The following is a 13,507-nucleotide window of genomic DNA, read 5'->3' as shown; positions in this document are numbered from 1 at the left end:
TTGTATTATCCTGTTATGGCAATATTTTTCTGACTGAGAATTTTCAAACTTCCAGAGAGAAGTAGGATATACTTCCTTGAATCATTTTCCATTGTGGGGTATAAGTGAATTATTATCCCCAGTTTACAGATGAAGAAACTGGGACTCTGTGTGATTTGTCCAAAATCACACACAGGTGTTTAAGCCTTGACCATAAGTCCACATCTTCTTATCACTCTTACTGGTGTTCCTTACCCTATGCCACTTAGAAATCTCAAAGCCACTTTTCTACTAGTTACCTATATTCACTACCATTCTAAGATAGAATATTCTGTACTAAGATTTTTTCTTGTTAGACCATAAAATATTGTCTTACATTGAATTGCTTTGCTTAGATCTGACTGCAAGTTATTCACACTAGTTCATTTGTTTCTATTAGCAGGAAGTTAGTTAACTTCTAAAAATTTTTCACCTGTAACTGGCTCCTGAAATTTGTCCTAAACAGCTCACTCCAGTCATGTTTCTATAGAATCTTAAGGGTTTACAACATTCGCAGCCTGGCAGCAGCTTGGTGTCTTTATGAAAAGAGCCTTACCCTTGGAGTGAAAAAGATCACGCCTGAGTCTTGCGTCAGATCCTTATTGACCCTTGGCAAATCATTTTACTTCTCATAAGTTTCCTTGTCTGTTGTTGTTTGTCCTTCATTTTCAGAGCACTGTACTTGCATTATCACAGCAGATTAGTTACTCTTATAACTTATTATCCTCGTTTTTCAAATGAGGAAACCAGGGCCCTAAGACTTGACATTACTTGATGGAAATTGTTCAGTCGATGACTGTTAATTCTAGTATATAAATACCAACACAGATCTCCAATCCTGAATTGTTTATCTGCTGTATGATAGTACATATCTCATATGTAGCTATTTATGTAAAGCAATGTAATATTGTTTAGGAAAAGAAAGATATTTTTCCTCTGTTTTGTCTGTCCATACCAAACTAGAAAATTTATTAAAGATGAGACAGATTTGGAACCTAAGAATAACTCATTTAGCTATCAGTCAGAAGTCTAGAAAACTACCAGAACAAAAATTTTGAAACAAAGATTCTAATGAAAGCTTTCATAATATCTAAATAATTTGTTCCTGAATTGGACAGTAGCAATAAAAAATAAACACATCTATTCATTTCTGCTTAACCATTCTGTGTACATTATCAAGAACCTACTGTGTGCAGTATACTATGTTATATATCACTGTGAGAGCTGCACAGCAGAAGGGCCTTGTATTATGGGTTTTTTTTACTGTGTTTGTTACCATCTCAGCAGAGCCCCAGGATGACAGGTCTATTGTATGTTAAAGGTTTATTATTTTCTCATATTTTCTTGGTGTGTTGTTTTCAGTGAAAAATCTGCCCAAGTCACCTGAGCCTTCAACATCACCAGTTCCATCAGTACAACCACAACTCACAGAAGGATCACATTTCATGTGTGTATAGTTACAGAGAAGTATGTTCTTTTTTCCCCCCATTTTGCTTGTGTTGCATAGGTACTTGTCTGTTCATCTGTTATGTTACTAGATTAGCCTGGACAGTACATGAGTGACTTAGAAAAGATGATAAAGTGAATAGGTATGTTACATGGGTCAGTCCACAACTTTCCATCTTTAAGGCTTCCAATGCTGTTGGATAAACAGACCTCCTATCTTTGTATAATCAGCATCAAGTGGAGATTAAGACAAAGCCTGAACCTGGAGAGGCCTGAGCTTTGCAGTTATATTATTTCATAATCATTCTGCTCACTTGTCTCAGAAATTCTCCTAATTTTTATCCCACCACAGTGATTTTTCATACCCATCCTTTCCATTGTACTTGTATTGTAATCACTCTGAGGTTTTGGGCTCTCTCATATAAGCTATTCTAATAGCTGCCTAACTAGTCTTTCTGCCACCAGTCTGCTGGGGCCCTCCAATTTGTCCTTCACATTGCTGCCAAGTAATGTTCGAAAAACAGCCTTTTAATCAAGTCACTCACTTTATTGTTTGACTAGAGGAGGAGATGAAGCATGTGTTTCAGTAGAGCAAAATGAGTCATTAAAGGCTCTCTTCAACAAGATGTTTCTGATGCATGTATTAACATCACATAAGATTTCTTAAAAGAAGTAACAAAAGAGATTAATTTGAGTTAATGATTTTTAAACAAAGCAAAAAACAGGGAGATAGATGCATCCCAAGTCTTTTTGATGCATCCCAAGTCTTTTTGATGCCATCATGTAAAAACTCACTGCAGAGTCCAAATGGAAGAATTCCTTCTGGCTATATGGGTAAGGCCCTAGATGTTTGCAGATAAGACATTTTGTTAATAACATCAAACCTTATAATATTACAGGGCCCCTGAAATGATATCCATAAAAATAAAATAATAGCACTTATATATTTTGCAAAGTGTTTAGTATTAACCCATTTTGTGAGATAGTTTATCTTATTATTTTATTTTATATAAGCATTATCTCACAAAATGAGATTCTCACAAATGCAATTTATGTGTTTTATCTCACCACCCTGAGGGGCAAGTTCTGTTATCTCCATTTTACTGTTGTGGAAATTGAGGCCAATCAAAGAATAATGGATTGGGGGGAGAGGGGGGGGGCCTCCCGGGGGCCCCCCTCCCCGCGAGCTGCATGCAGAAAAGAGCCTGTTGCAGCTTTTGAACTGGAATCTCTCTGAACTCTGGGCCAAAAAGTTCAGCCTAACACTATTCACATGGAAAAAGCACAGTATATAAAGGATATCTTTTTGTCTCACCTCTGCTTTAAAATTCTATGGACCAATTGGCTATCCAATTTGGACAGACCATAAAGATGGATGGTAAACTGGGCCTAGAATTGAATAGAAGAATGTTGATGGCCTGGATTGCCCTTGATTCTCCCTGAAATAAAAAGCCTAGTTTTGGGTTTTTTTGTTTTTGAACATCTGTATTCCAGTCAATCTATATGGTGATAAGTAATGAATTGCTGTACTCTAGTTAGCCACTAGGTGGCACCCTGGGAAGAGCATTGAGACAGACAAGAAGACTTCAGACCCTGATCAGCTGGGTCCTCTGGGAAGTCTCTCTACCCCTTCTGGCCCCATTTCCTCCTCCTAGAGCTGCTGTGAAGATGAGCTGAGATAATATTTGGAGAGCATTTAGCCCAATGCCTGACACTAGGAATTACTATATAGCTACTAGCTACTTAATAAAGAAGTGCTTAGTGGGGATAAGATACCTGTAACACATTGCCATTTTATCTGAAAAAAGCAACATAAAGCTGGTCATCAGAAAGATGTATGAATTTATAGGAAGAAGTAGGGAAGTGGTACAGAGAATGTGCCTTTGATGAAATCAGGTATCTAAACATAACAAATATGGAAATATGTTTAAAAGAATTGCAGATATTTCACCTATTTCAGGTTTCTAGCTGTCTTGTAGAGGGGGAGGTAAAGAAGGAAGGGCGAAAAACACAGTTTCATAAAAATGAATGTTGAAAACTATCTTTACATGTAAAAATTAAATTTTATATATATATATATATATATAAATTTTTGATCAATTCTGATGGATGTGGCTCTCTTCAACAATGAGATGAATCAAACCAGTTCTAGTTCAGTAATGAAGAGAATCAACTACACCCAGAGAGAGAACTAAGGGAAATGAGTGTGGACCACAATATAGCATTTCCACTCTTTCTGTTGTTATTTGCTTGCATTTTTGTTTTCCTTCTTGGTTTTTTTTTTAACCTTCTTTCTCTTGTGCAGCAAGAAAAATACAATATATACATACATATTTATACAGTTAACATATACTTTAACATATTTAGCATGTATTGGACTACCTGCCATCTAGGGGAGGGGGAAGGGGAAAGCGAGGAAAAGTGGGAACAGAAGATTTTGCAAGGGTCACTGTTGAAAAATTACCTGTGCATATGTTTTGTAAATAAAATGCTATAATAATAATAAATGTATATATACATATATGAATTTTGACAAGATTTTAAGAAAAATATATTTCTTTACTCTTCATCACTTCATTGCTTTGTGTTTGTCATAGTAGTTATTTCTTATGACATAAGTTTATATTTGAGGCATTCCAGTTTTAATAACAAATAATACATACTGCTATGGATATTTTGGTGCTAATGTCTTTTGTGTTTTTTTCCCTCAATTTTTGTCCCAGCTAGTTCAAGTGCCTTGTACATATCAAAGGCTTACTATATATCTATTGAATTAAATTGAATGAAATGATGTGATATGACATCAAAAATCATCAAAATAATTCCTAAAGAAATTTATCTGAGAGGCCATAACAGTCAGTCCTGGATTACAGTGAAAATGGTGAAAACAAAAAAAGATGGTTACTTTTAGGGGAGAGTGCTACACCAGTAATCAGGAGCCTTGTACTTAATGTTAGCTCTACCACTCATTGACAATTTGAACTTGAAATTGTCTGGAACTCGTTTTCTTATGTGCAAAATAAATTGTTAGACTAAATGCTCCCTAACGTTCTTAGTAACTGACATTTCATGAGTGGATTTTTTAACTTATTTTTTGTCATAGTGTGATGCAAGTATTTTCATATTTGGGGGGACAGGGCAGGGCTGCTTACAAATACTTAGGGAATTATCTGCCAAAAAAATTATTTTAAAAACAGAAAAAAAGTTGTAGCTTTCCTTCTACTATCTGGCTTCTAAATTAGCTTTTAGGTTTATTAAACTGCAAAAACAATATTAAGTAATATATTGGGATTTTGCTAATCATGGCGTTGACAAATCTTAAGTTGTTTTCTTTGTGTTGTTTTTCTTGTTTTGTGTCTTCTGAAAAAGTCAGAACAAAAAAATCTCTGTTCTTTTCCGAATTTTGTTTTCAGTATTCAGATGCCCTAATATTTGGTACTGTATTTAGGTATATTTTATACCTAACTGACATAAATATTAATATGTGCTTTTGAATGCCCATCAGCATTTATTAAATTCCTACTATCAGACCTGATCCTATGGATATAAAGAGTAAAATATTTCCTATTCTCAAGAATTTACATTTTAAATAGTCTTTAAGTATGAGTTATGTAGTTAATAATTCAGTTAGCATAATGAATTAAATTTTTAAACCTTTTTACTTCAGTTAGACTCTTTGGAACATCTTTTATTTTATATACATGTCAGGGGGAACATTCTTTGTATGTAAAGAATGAACATAAAAAAAATAAGTACTTTGCAATTTGGGGGACGGCACAGAGACAAGGTCAATTTGACTAGATCAGAGTATTGGGGAAGGGGGAACTAGTGTATAATAAAGCTGGAAATATAAGTTGGACCAAGTTGCAAAGACTTGCGTGGTTAACAAGGGAGTTTGAGTCAATGTTTTATACTAGAGACAGTATGGAATTTCTAATGTTTATTGAACATAGGAGTGTCGAGCTCAAATCTGCATTTAATTAAAATCACTTTAGCAGAAGAAAAGAGGATGGAGTTAGAATGAAGAGAGATTAACACAGAGTATTTTATACTAATCTAGATCAGCAGCAGGCAAATCAGTGCCTACAGAAATTATGGAGATAGAAATGACAGTATTTGGGAATTAATTGGATAGGTGAACTAAGGGAAAATGAGTCCTGAATAAATCCAACAGAGGCATCTGGGAGACAGAAATAGTGTTGAGGTTATGGGGTACAATCAGACTCTCCCCATACTGGGGCCACAAAAATGATGGAATACAAGGTAATATCCCCAAAGCATATTGGGGTTATAGTCCCTTGTCTCAAAAAAAAAAAATTGGAGACTTAGACATCCTTTAAGTGGCAGATTTTATTATGCTGCTAAGAGTGAGCTAAATCCATTAAGGTTTTTATCAAGGAAAAGTGGTTTTAGCAGTTAAGGGAAAAGGCAAGTTCCCTAACAGAATTGTGTTTGGCTTGGTGAGTAGAGAATTAAGCCATCAAGTGAGCCACAAAACAGGTACATTAATACATTGATTGAACTACATAAACTGTTCCTCCCATTCTTGAAGACAATTTGGAACTGTAATACCAAAGTTAGTAAACTGCATGCTTTTAGACCCAATGATACCACTTACAGGTTTATGTTCCAAAGAGACTAAAGAAAACCTATATATCTAAAAAATAATTTTAGGAACTTATTTTGAGTAATAAAGACCAATTAGAAACTAAGGAAATATAAGTAATGACTAAACAAATTATAAAGAATATAATGGAGATTATTCTGTTAGAAAAGTTCTGTTAGACTGACCAGCAAACACTAAAAAGAATTTAGCACTCTAAAACAGTTAGCAAAGGAATTAAGTAAAGTAGATCTTCTCTCCCTCCCCCATATATGTTAAATATGGTAAAAAATATATGTAAATCCAATATAGGCATACATATTTGTACAATTATCTTGCACAAGAAAAGCAGCTCAAAAAGGGAAAAAAAATTAGAGAAAATAAAATTCAAGCAAACAACAACAAAAGAAGTGAAAATGCTATATGATCTATACTCAATCTCCCCAAGCCTCTCTTGGGTATGGCTCTCTTCTTTACAAGATCATTGGGAGCTCACTTGTAATTTGATAAAAGGTTATACATATACAATCATATTAAACATTTCCACATTAGTCATGTTGTGAAAGAATCATAGCAAAAGGAAAACACAGCAAAGAGAAAACAAAAAAGAGTGAAAATAGTATGCTTTGATCTGCATTCAGATTCCATAATTCTTTCCCTGGAGTGGATAGCATTTTCCTTAGTGAGACTTTTGGAATTTTCTTAAATGATTATATTGCTGAGGAAAGCTAAGTCTTATCAGAATTAATGTGATCTCATTCTTAAAGGAAGGAACAGCCCTTATCATGCCTAACATTCTACATCAGTGCAAGTTCAGAATCATAGATTACAAGGTATGGAATCTGGGTATTTAGGTGGGTTCCTGTGGTGAATCTACTGTTTCACCCCAAATCTCTTATATCACCTTAGCCAAACCCCTCTTTCAAGTTTCTTTTGTAAAATGAACCATTTAAACCAAATAACATCTAATGTCCTCTGCAGCTCCTGGGACATCATAACTTGGCTTTCTGATTGGATACAGTAACTGGATTTATGATGGTTTTGTCAGTGCTAGACATTCTAATAAGAATTCTACCAGAGATCTCCACCCAGGTGAATAAAGGTCCACTTGAACAAAAGGCCTTATTGAAATCAAAAAGATTCATTTAGAATCCTATCAGTGCTCTTCCTTGCTTACTTCAGATTACAGTAATTCTGACTAAACAACCCTGGACCTCATCTGTACTTTCAATAGAGAAGGGGAGTTTGGTAAACAATCTATCCTAGATGGTAAAGGTCCAAGGAGACTAAACCTGGACATATCTCCAGTTCATTTGCACAAAGATGATAATTAAACTTATAGTATTGATGAGGTCACCAAGGGAGAATATAAAAAGGCTCCAGAATGGAGATACATAGCCAATCAGATGGCAGTGGAGACTGACCAGGACTAGCTCTAGCTAAGTAGGAGGAAATGGAGAAGAGAATGAAATCATAAATCATCAAAGTAGGAGGGAGTATCCAGAAAGAAAAGGGAGTGAATAATGTTAAATGCTGCCGAGAAGTCCAAAAGAATGACTAAGAATTAGTGCATTAGGCAAATTAACTAAAAGCCCATTGTCTTGTTTAGAATGAGCAGTTTCAAATAATGAGATTGGGAGCAAGATTGGATAGGATTTAAGACTGAGTTAGAAGATGAGAAGTAGAAAAGTGAATGTAGACAACTGATTTTAGGAGTTGGTCTAAAAAAAGAGTAGTTAGATATAGTGTTATGCCACAGTTTTCTTTAACTGTCTTGACTCAGTTTCCCTGTCCCAGTTTCATTTACTGATCTGTCACGTAGCTCTCAGGTTATAAATTAGCAAGATAAAAGAGTAGATCTCCTGATTCTTTTACGGATTTACAATACTCCTTTAGAATATTCCAAGATCAACCCATGATATCTTTACTTCTTTGTCTCTGGAATTTTTAGAGTTTTATGGCTTCCCCTCCCTGCTAAAAAAACCTTCCCTCCCTTTCTCTTCTTTGTCTCCAAAAAGGTATTTAAGAAGTTGGGGTTCTTCCATTCATTGCTGGAGAATGGTGTCTGGCAGCTGTATGCTGGACGCTGGATTCTTTGGGTCCTCCAGCCCTGGGACCAATATGGATTCCTTGGTCCCAGTATACTTATCTCTGTCTGACTGGATAATCTTAGACGAGAGTCCTGTCCAGTCAATCTTACTCTCCCATTAATAAAATATTAAAAACTCTCTAATCTCTCTCCTGCCTCAGTTTCTCCGGCATTACAATAGGATGATGGCTTGATAAGATTGTAGGCTCTAAGTTTAGGAAGTTTGGTTTTAGTTTGGCTGGGAGGGGTGGGGGAATAGACTTAAGCACATATGTTTAAAGACAGGTAGGAAAAGCTTGGAGATAGAGAGGTAGGGATGGTTGAATTTATTCTTAATTCTACTTGGAGATGTTTTTAACTCTACAGGTGTCTTATCATTACTATTTGTTTTATTCATTTAAAAATAAATTGAGTGAGTCAGGCTTCTGTTTCAGAATCTATAGCAGTTGGGTATTTTGCCAAATGCTTTTGTTTTCCGTTTTCAGAGTATTCTCCTTGATCCAGAAATTATTGTTTAACTGTGTTTTAGTCTTCTGGTGCTTATAATTTTTACTTAAGCACAGTTAGTAACAGAACAAATACCCCTTTTTTGTTCTTGCTTGTTATTTGTATAGACTTCAAATGGCACCACAGCACAGTCCTTTTGTTAGTTTCTATTCCTTTGCTGTCCAGAGCTGCACTCTTTTTATTCTCTAATTCAAATTAAGCCATTAAATAATTGTTAAGCATCTGATACACAGATCTCAACTATTCCACTTAGACCTTTAAGACCTATTAATTTAGTCATTTCAGCGCAACTAATAACATACTCATGTGACAGGAAGAAGTCAAATATTATTGCCAAATAAACTATACATGAAAATGATTATTTCAGTCTTGGCAAGAGTGTTACCCTAAAAGACAATTAACATTATTGGTTAAGTTAAAACAGTAAAATTAAATGTGTTCAAGCCCCAAACCTACTCACTAGTTGAAAAACTAGCAACATATGCCAAGTTTTTATATATTTTATACCCCTTTTGAGAGTAAAATCTTGTTATTCAGCCAATACTTTTTAAATTTTCAACTATTTTAAAAGGACCATGATATCACAGAATGATAATTTAGTCTCTCTGCTGGTGTCATCGTAATTTTTGGAATTTTAATGTATTTTCTTGCCTATGTATGTTGTTTTCTTAATTCTTGGCTTTGGAAGCATTTAGTTAAGTTTTGTAAAGGACACTTATATAGTTAGTTATTTGCATATTGTTACATATTTTAGTTTGGTCCAGCAAATTTGTGGTTTCTTTCTTTTCCCTCATCAACAAGCATTTTTTATTTATTATTGTGTCTTACTAGTTTAACAGCCTTGTCTATAAACATGTTTTTTCTGTATATTTGACTCAGTTAGAAATGTGAAACATTAATTCTTTTAATTTTGTGGGTGGTAAAATTAATTTTCTTTTCTTCTTTTCTAGCTACAACAGCTTCTGTTGAAACAATTCATAGTTAAGGATATGGACCTATGGAAATGTCAGAAGAATTTGTACAGTCTCTTAAATCTATGAAATTCATAGTTCAGATGCTTTTAGCCACAGAGCATCATTTTATCACTTCTGGAAATGTTTATTCCAAAATAGCTTTAATGGCCCATAGGTACACTCCACAATATCAAGGTTATCTATTATGACACCAGCTTGCTGCTATGATTTCAGTGCACATAAATAATGGTGCTTTTTAATGTGTAGCCTACAGCCATAGCTTAGTTGCTGTGTTCCAGATTTAAATGTTTCTTAATTCAAAGTTGATTTACATTTGGATTTTGACTTTATAGAAATTGGTTCCTTTTTACACATCTCTACTGAAGCTTATTTTCTCTTGGCTACTCTAATGCATTGTTTCACACTTGGTTTGTAAAATTCTTATATATGTGTGTGTGTATTTAAAATGTGCCATTTTATTATTGCTAAGTGAAATGTCCTGTTTTTTGCTATAATTATTTCTCAGTCACATTGCACTCAGTCACATTGCAGCGTCAGCAGTTACTGCCACACTGTTGTCAGTATATACACAAATGTTATGGCCTATTTTTCCTTAAAAAATAAAGTGTAGGTATTTTGAGGTACTGGGCTTTTACTTCTTTGGAGTAGGTGTGTACAGCAATAAGGTTTCCAATTCCAGTACTTAGTTTGTGTACAAATGTAATTATGTTCATTGTGTATATATTATACAATGAGCACATGCAATATAAGTATATAAAGTTACTATTGTTTAAATGCAAATGTTCATATCTCATTTCTTTTCTATCATGTTAAATAAATGTTGATGTTCTTAAATATCTGTGTTACTGATTTTTTCCCCTCCACTTAAAACTGAAGAAAAAAGATGATGGTAGCATTGGTAATCAACAAGGGAAATGTTGGAACTCCCAAAAAAAAAAAAAGTTTTAGACAGCCTCCCCATTTTATTGATAAAGAAACTCAGGGCTCAACAAAGTTAAATGTCAACATACACAGCTAATCCAAAGCATAGAGTTATATACAAAGTCTCCTACCTTCTATATACTTGTTTTATTAAACTGCATTGCTTTCTATTCTGTTCTTCCTATTCAGTTGTTTGAATTTTGTCACTTTTTAAAAGGGAAAATAATTAATCACCTCATTGACGTTTGTGAGTCTAAACAATCATGCAGTTTAATATATCCTCGTGGAAATTTTCAGGTCTATCATATCTTTTCCCAGACCATTTCTTATAGTCAGTAGCACTATTAAAGAATGCTGTCTTTTTTATTCTATGCCAGAGATTCATAACCTGGAGTTCCTGTACCTTGAAGGAGGATGTGAATATACTTCAGAGCATCTGTGAACTTGAAAGAAAGTAAAATAAATACTTATTTTCAGTGGTCTTTACCTGAAATTTAACATTTCCTTTGATTATGAATGTAAATTGCCAAAAAAAATTGAAAAAAAATGCATGAGCTTCACTGCACTACAAAAATGGTTGAGAACCCCCATCCTCTACTCTGCTATAAAACTTTCCTTTGTACTTCACATTGATGGCAAAACACAAGGAAATTTGCTCCTTTTGGATTTCTGCATAAAAATAGCCTTTTACTAAAAAGCCATTGGCCACCTATGCAAGCCCAATTAATTCTTATTGAAGTCTAAGCCTAAAACTTTGGGGTATTGTTATTGTTTATCCTTTGTTCTCAGAGAAGACCAATGACATACGAAGGTGACCTTGACTTTGGGATGAATTAGATTTAAGAGCTGTGCCGTTGGTCCTTTCCAGTCAAAGTCCAGGGATAAGACAAAGATCATGACTGGTGATGGCTCAGAAATCTACTGGATGACCCTGGCTTTAAAGAGAAGTCTTTCCTTGTTTGAGACCTGGCCCACTCAAAGAGTAAGGAGTTGTACATGTAAAAAAGACAGCCCAAGTTACCATCACAAAGGTAGCCATTTGGGAGGGGAAGACCTGAATTTCTGTCCTGGACAGAAAAAACTATGGCTTATTTGCATTTAAGTCACATTTACCGGAGTTGAAGCTATTCTTGACCTATCAATGAAAGTCAGAATGATTTAGATTTTAAGGTGTAGTCAAGTAGCTCTATTTTTTTAAAAATGAGCTTTTTAAAAATGTATATTGAGTTTTATTTCAAGAAATAAAATGCACAGGATAAAAAGTAAATTGAACTTTGTGCTGGGAGGAGGGCTTTTTTTTTTTTTTTAGTAAAAATAGAAGTTTTGCAATTTTATAATAATCAATTTTGTGATTTGTAATAATAATATCCAGTAATCAGTAATTCAAAATCCGAAAGTTTCTTTGTGCTTTAATAGCTTAAAACTTCACTAGGACTTGGAACACTCTGTCTCATATATATCTAAAAACATGAACATTGAAATTAAGGGCAAAAAATGTTAAGAGGGGCAAGAAGGAACATTTAAAGTAAATAGAATGTTTGAATTATATTACATATTAGAATGTAATTTTACAAACCAGTTTCAACCTATGATATAAATGAAATAAATTCAAGGGAAGAGTACACAATTTGTTTTTCTTTTTTGACAAAAATCTGGAATCGTGGATCGGTTATATTTTGCTTTCATTAAATACAATCGTTTAAGAATATTCTTTGACTATATATGAGGCATAGTGACAGTGGAATAAACATCTAGAATTTTAATTATAAATTTTTCTTCCTTTTTTATGTATTTAAATACTTATTCTTATCAAGGAAATTTTTAATAAAATAAAATTTAATTCTAGGCAATGTATACTTTTTTAAAAGATTCATTACTAGGTTCTCAAATGTATAGGGAACTTGAGTCATTTGTATAAAGAGCCATTCCCCAAATGATGAATGAGCAGAATACAAGCAGAAATGTTTGTTCTGTGAAGTAGAAATAGTTATCAATAGTCTGTGGGAAAATGTTCTAAATGACTTTTGATTGGAAAAATGCACATTAAAACAAGAAAGAGATACCTCCTCATACCTATCAAATTGGTTAATTTGGCAGGAAAGGAAAATGCTGGGGCAGATTTGGAACTACTAGGTCTATATCCTAAAAGATCAAAAAGAAAAGGAAGAGTACATGTATTTACAAAAATATAGCAGCTCTTTCTGTGATGGCAAAGAATTGGAAACTGAAGGGATTTACTATCAGTTGGGGAAAGGCTAAACAAGTTGTAGCATAGGATCATAATGGAATACTATTATGCTATAAGAAATTATAAGGGGGATGGCTTCAGAGAAACGTGGGAAGACTTAAATGAGCAGAAATAGAACATTGTACACATTAATGGTAATTTTGTAAAGATGATGGATCAACTGTGAAAGACAGCTACTTTGATTAAACAATGATCAAAGACAATTCCAAATTTTAATCTTCTGCAGAGAGAACTGTTGGAATCAGTGCAGATTGAAGTCTAATTTTTTTCATCTTTTTTTGGCAATGCGACTAATAAATGTTTTACAAGATTTCACATGTTTAATTGATATTGTTGATTTTCTCAGCAGGTGAAGGAGTTGGAGGGTTTGAGAACTGATGAAATAAAATATTTTTTAAAAAAGAATATTAAACATAGCCATTTTTTTTTTAAGTTTGGAGAGGCAGCCTGATATACTACATATAGGGCCAACTTTGTTATTCAAATCTAACCTGACAAATACTGCGATAATAGTCCTAAGTGATTCTTTATAAGCTATTTATGATGTGTACACTAGGAATTACTCATGTCAATTAAATCACAGATTCAGACAGAATAAAAATATTTTAAAAATTAAAAATTCATTGTTAGTTTTCAAAGACATTGCTATTTATTTTTTGAGGTCCTAAATAAACTAGATAATTATTATTCATTCTTTTCAT

At 33.8% G+C, this 13,507-nt stretch overlaps 1 protein-coding gene across 30 annotated transcripts in view; it reads left to right on the top strand.

The window, feature by feature from the left end:
- The window catches only part of PLEKHA5 (pleckstrin homology domain containing A5), a 188,782-nt gene extending 175,564 nt beyond the window's left edge, over positions 1-13,218 (top strand). For 20 of the 30 annotated variants that reach the window (XM_051961343.1, XM_051961348.1, XM_051961347.1 and 17 more), the window contains 2 exons: positions 1,381-1,465; positions 9,614-13,218. In XM_051961343.1, coding sequence (XP_051817303.1) covers positions 1,381-1,465; positions 9,614-9,632 — 104 coding nt within the window. In that variant the 3' untranslated portion in view covers positions 9,633-13,218. Of the gene's footprint in view, positions 1-1,380; positions 1,486-9,613 lie in introns of all 30 variants that reach the window. The other 10 variants (XM_051961377.1, XM_051961345.1, XM_051961376.1 and 7 more) reach the window with 1 other exon arrangement.
- The last annotated feature ends 289 nt before the right edge of the window (positions 13,219-13,507 follow it).

This window comes from Antechinus flavipes, chromosome 5 (genome assembly GCF_016432865.1).
Source record: "Antechinus flavipes isolate AdamAnt ecotype Samford, QLD, Australia chromosome 5, AdamAnt_v2, whole genome shotgun sequence".
In the NCBI taxonomy this organism is placed as follows: Eukaryota; Metazoa; Chordata; class Mammalia; order Dasyuromorphia; family Dasyuridae; genus Antechinus; species Antechinus flavipes.
Note: the sequence above shows the minus strand (reverse complement) of the source record. Positions and strands in the feature narration are given on the sequence as shown.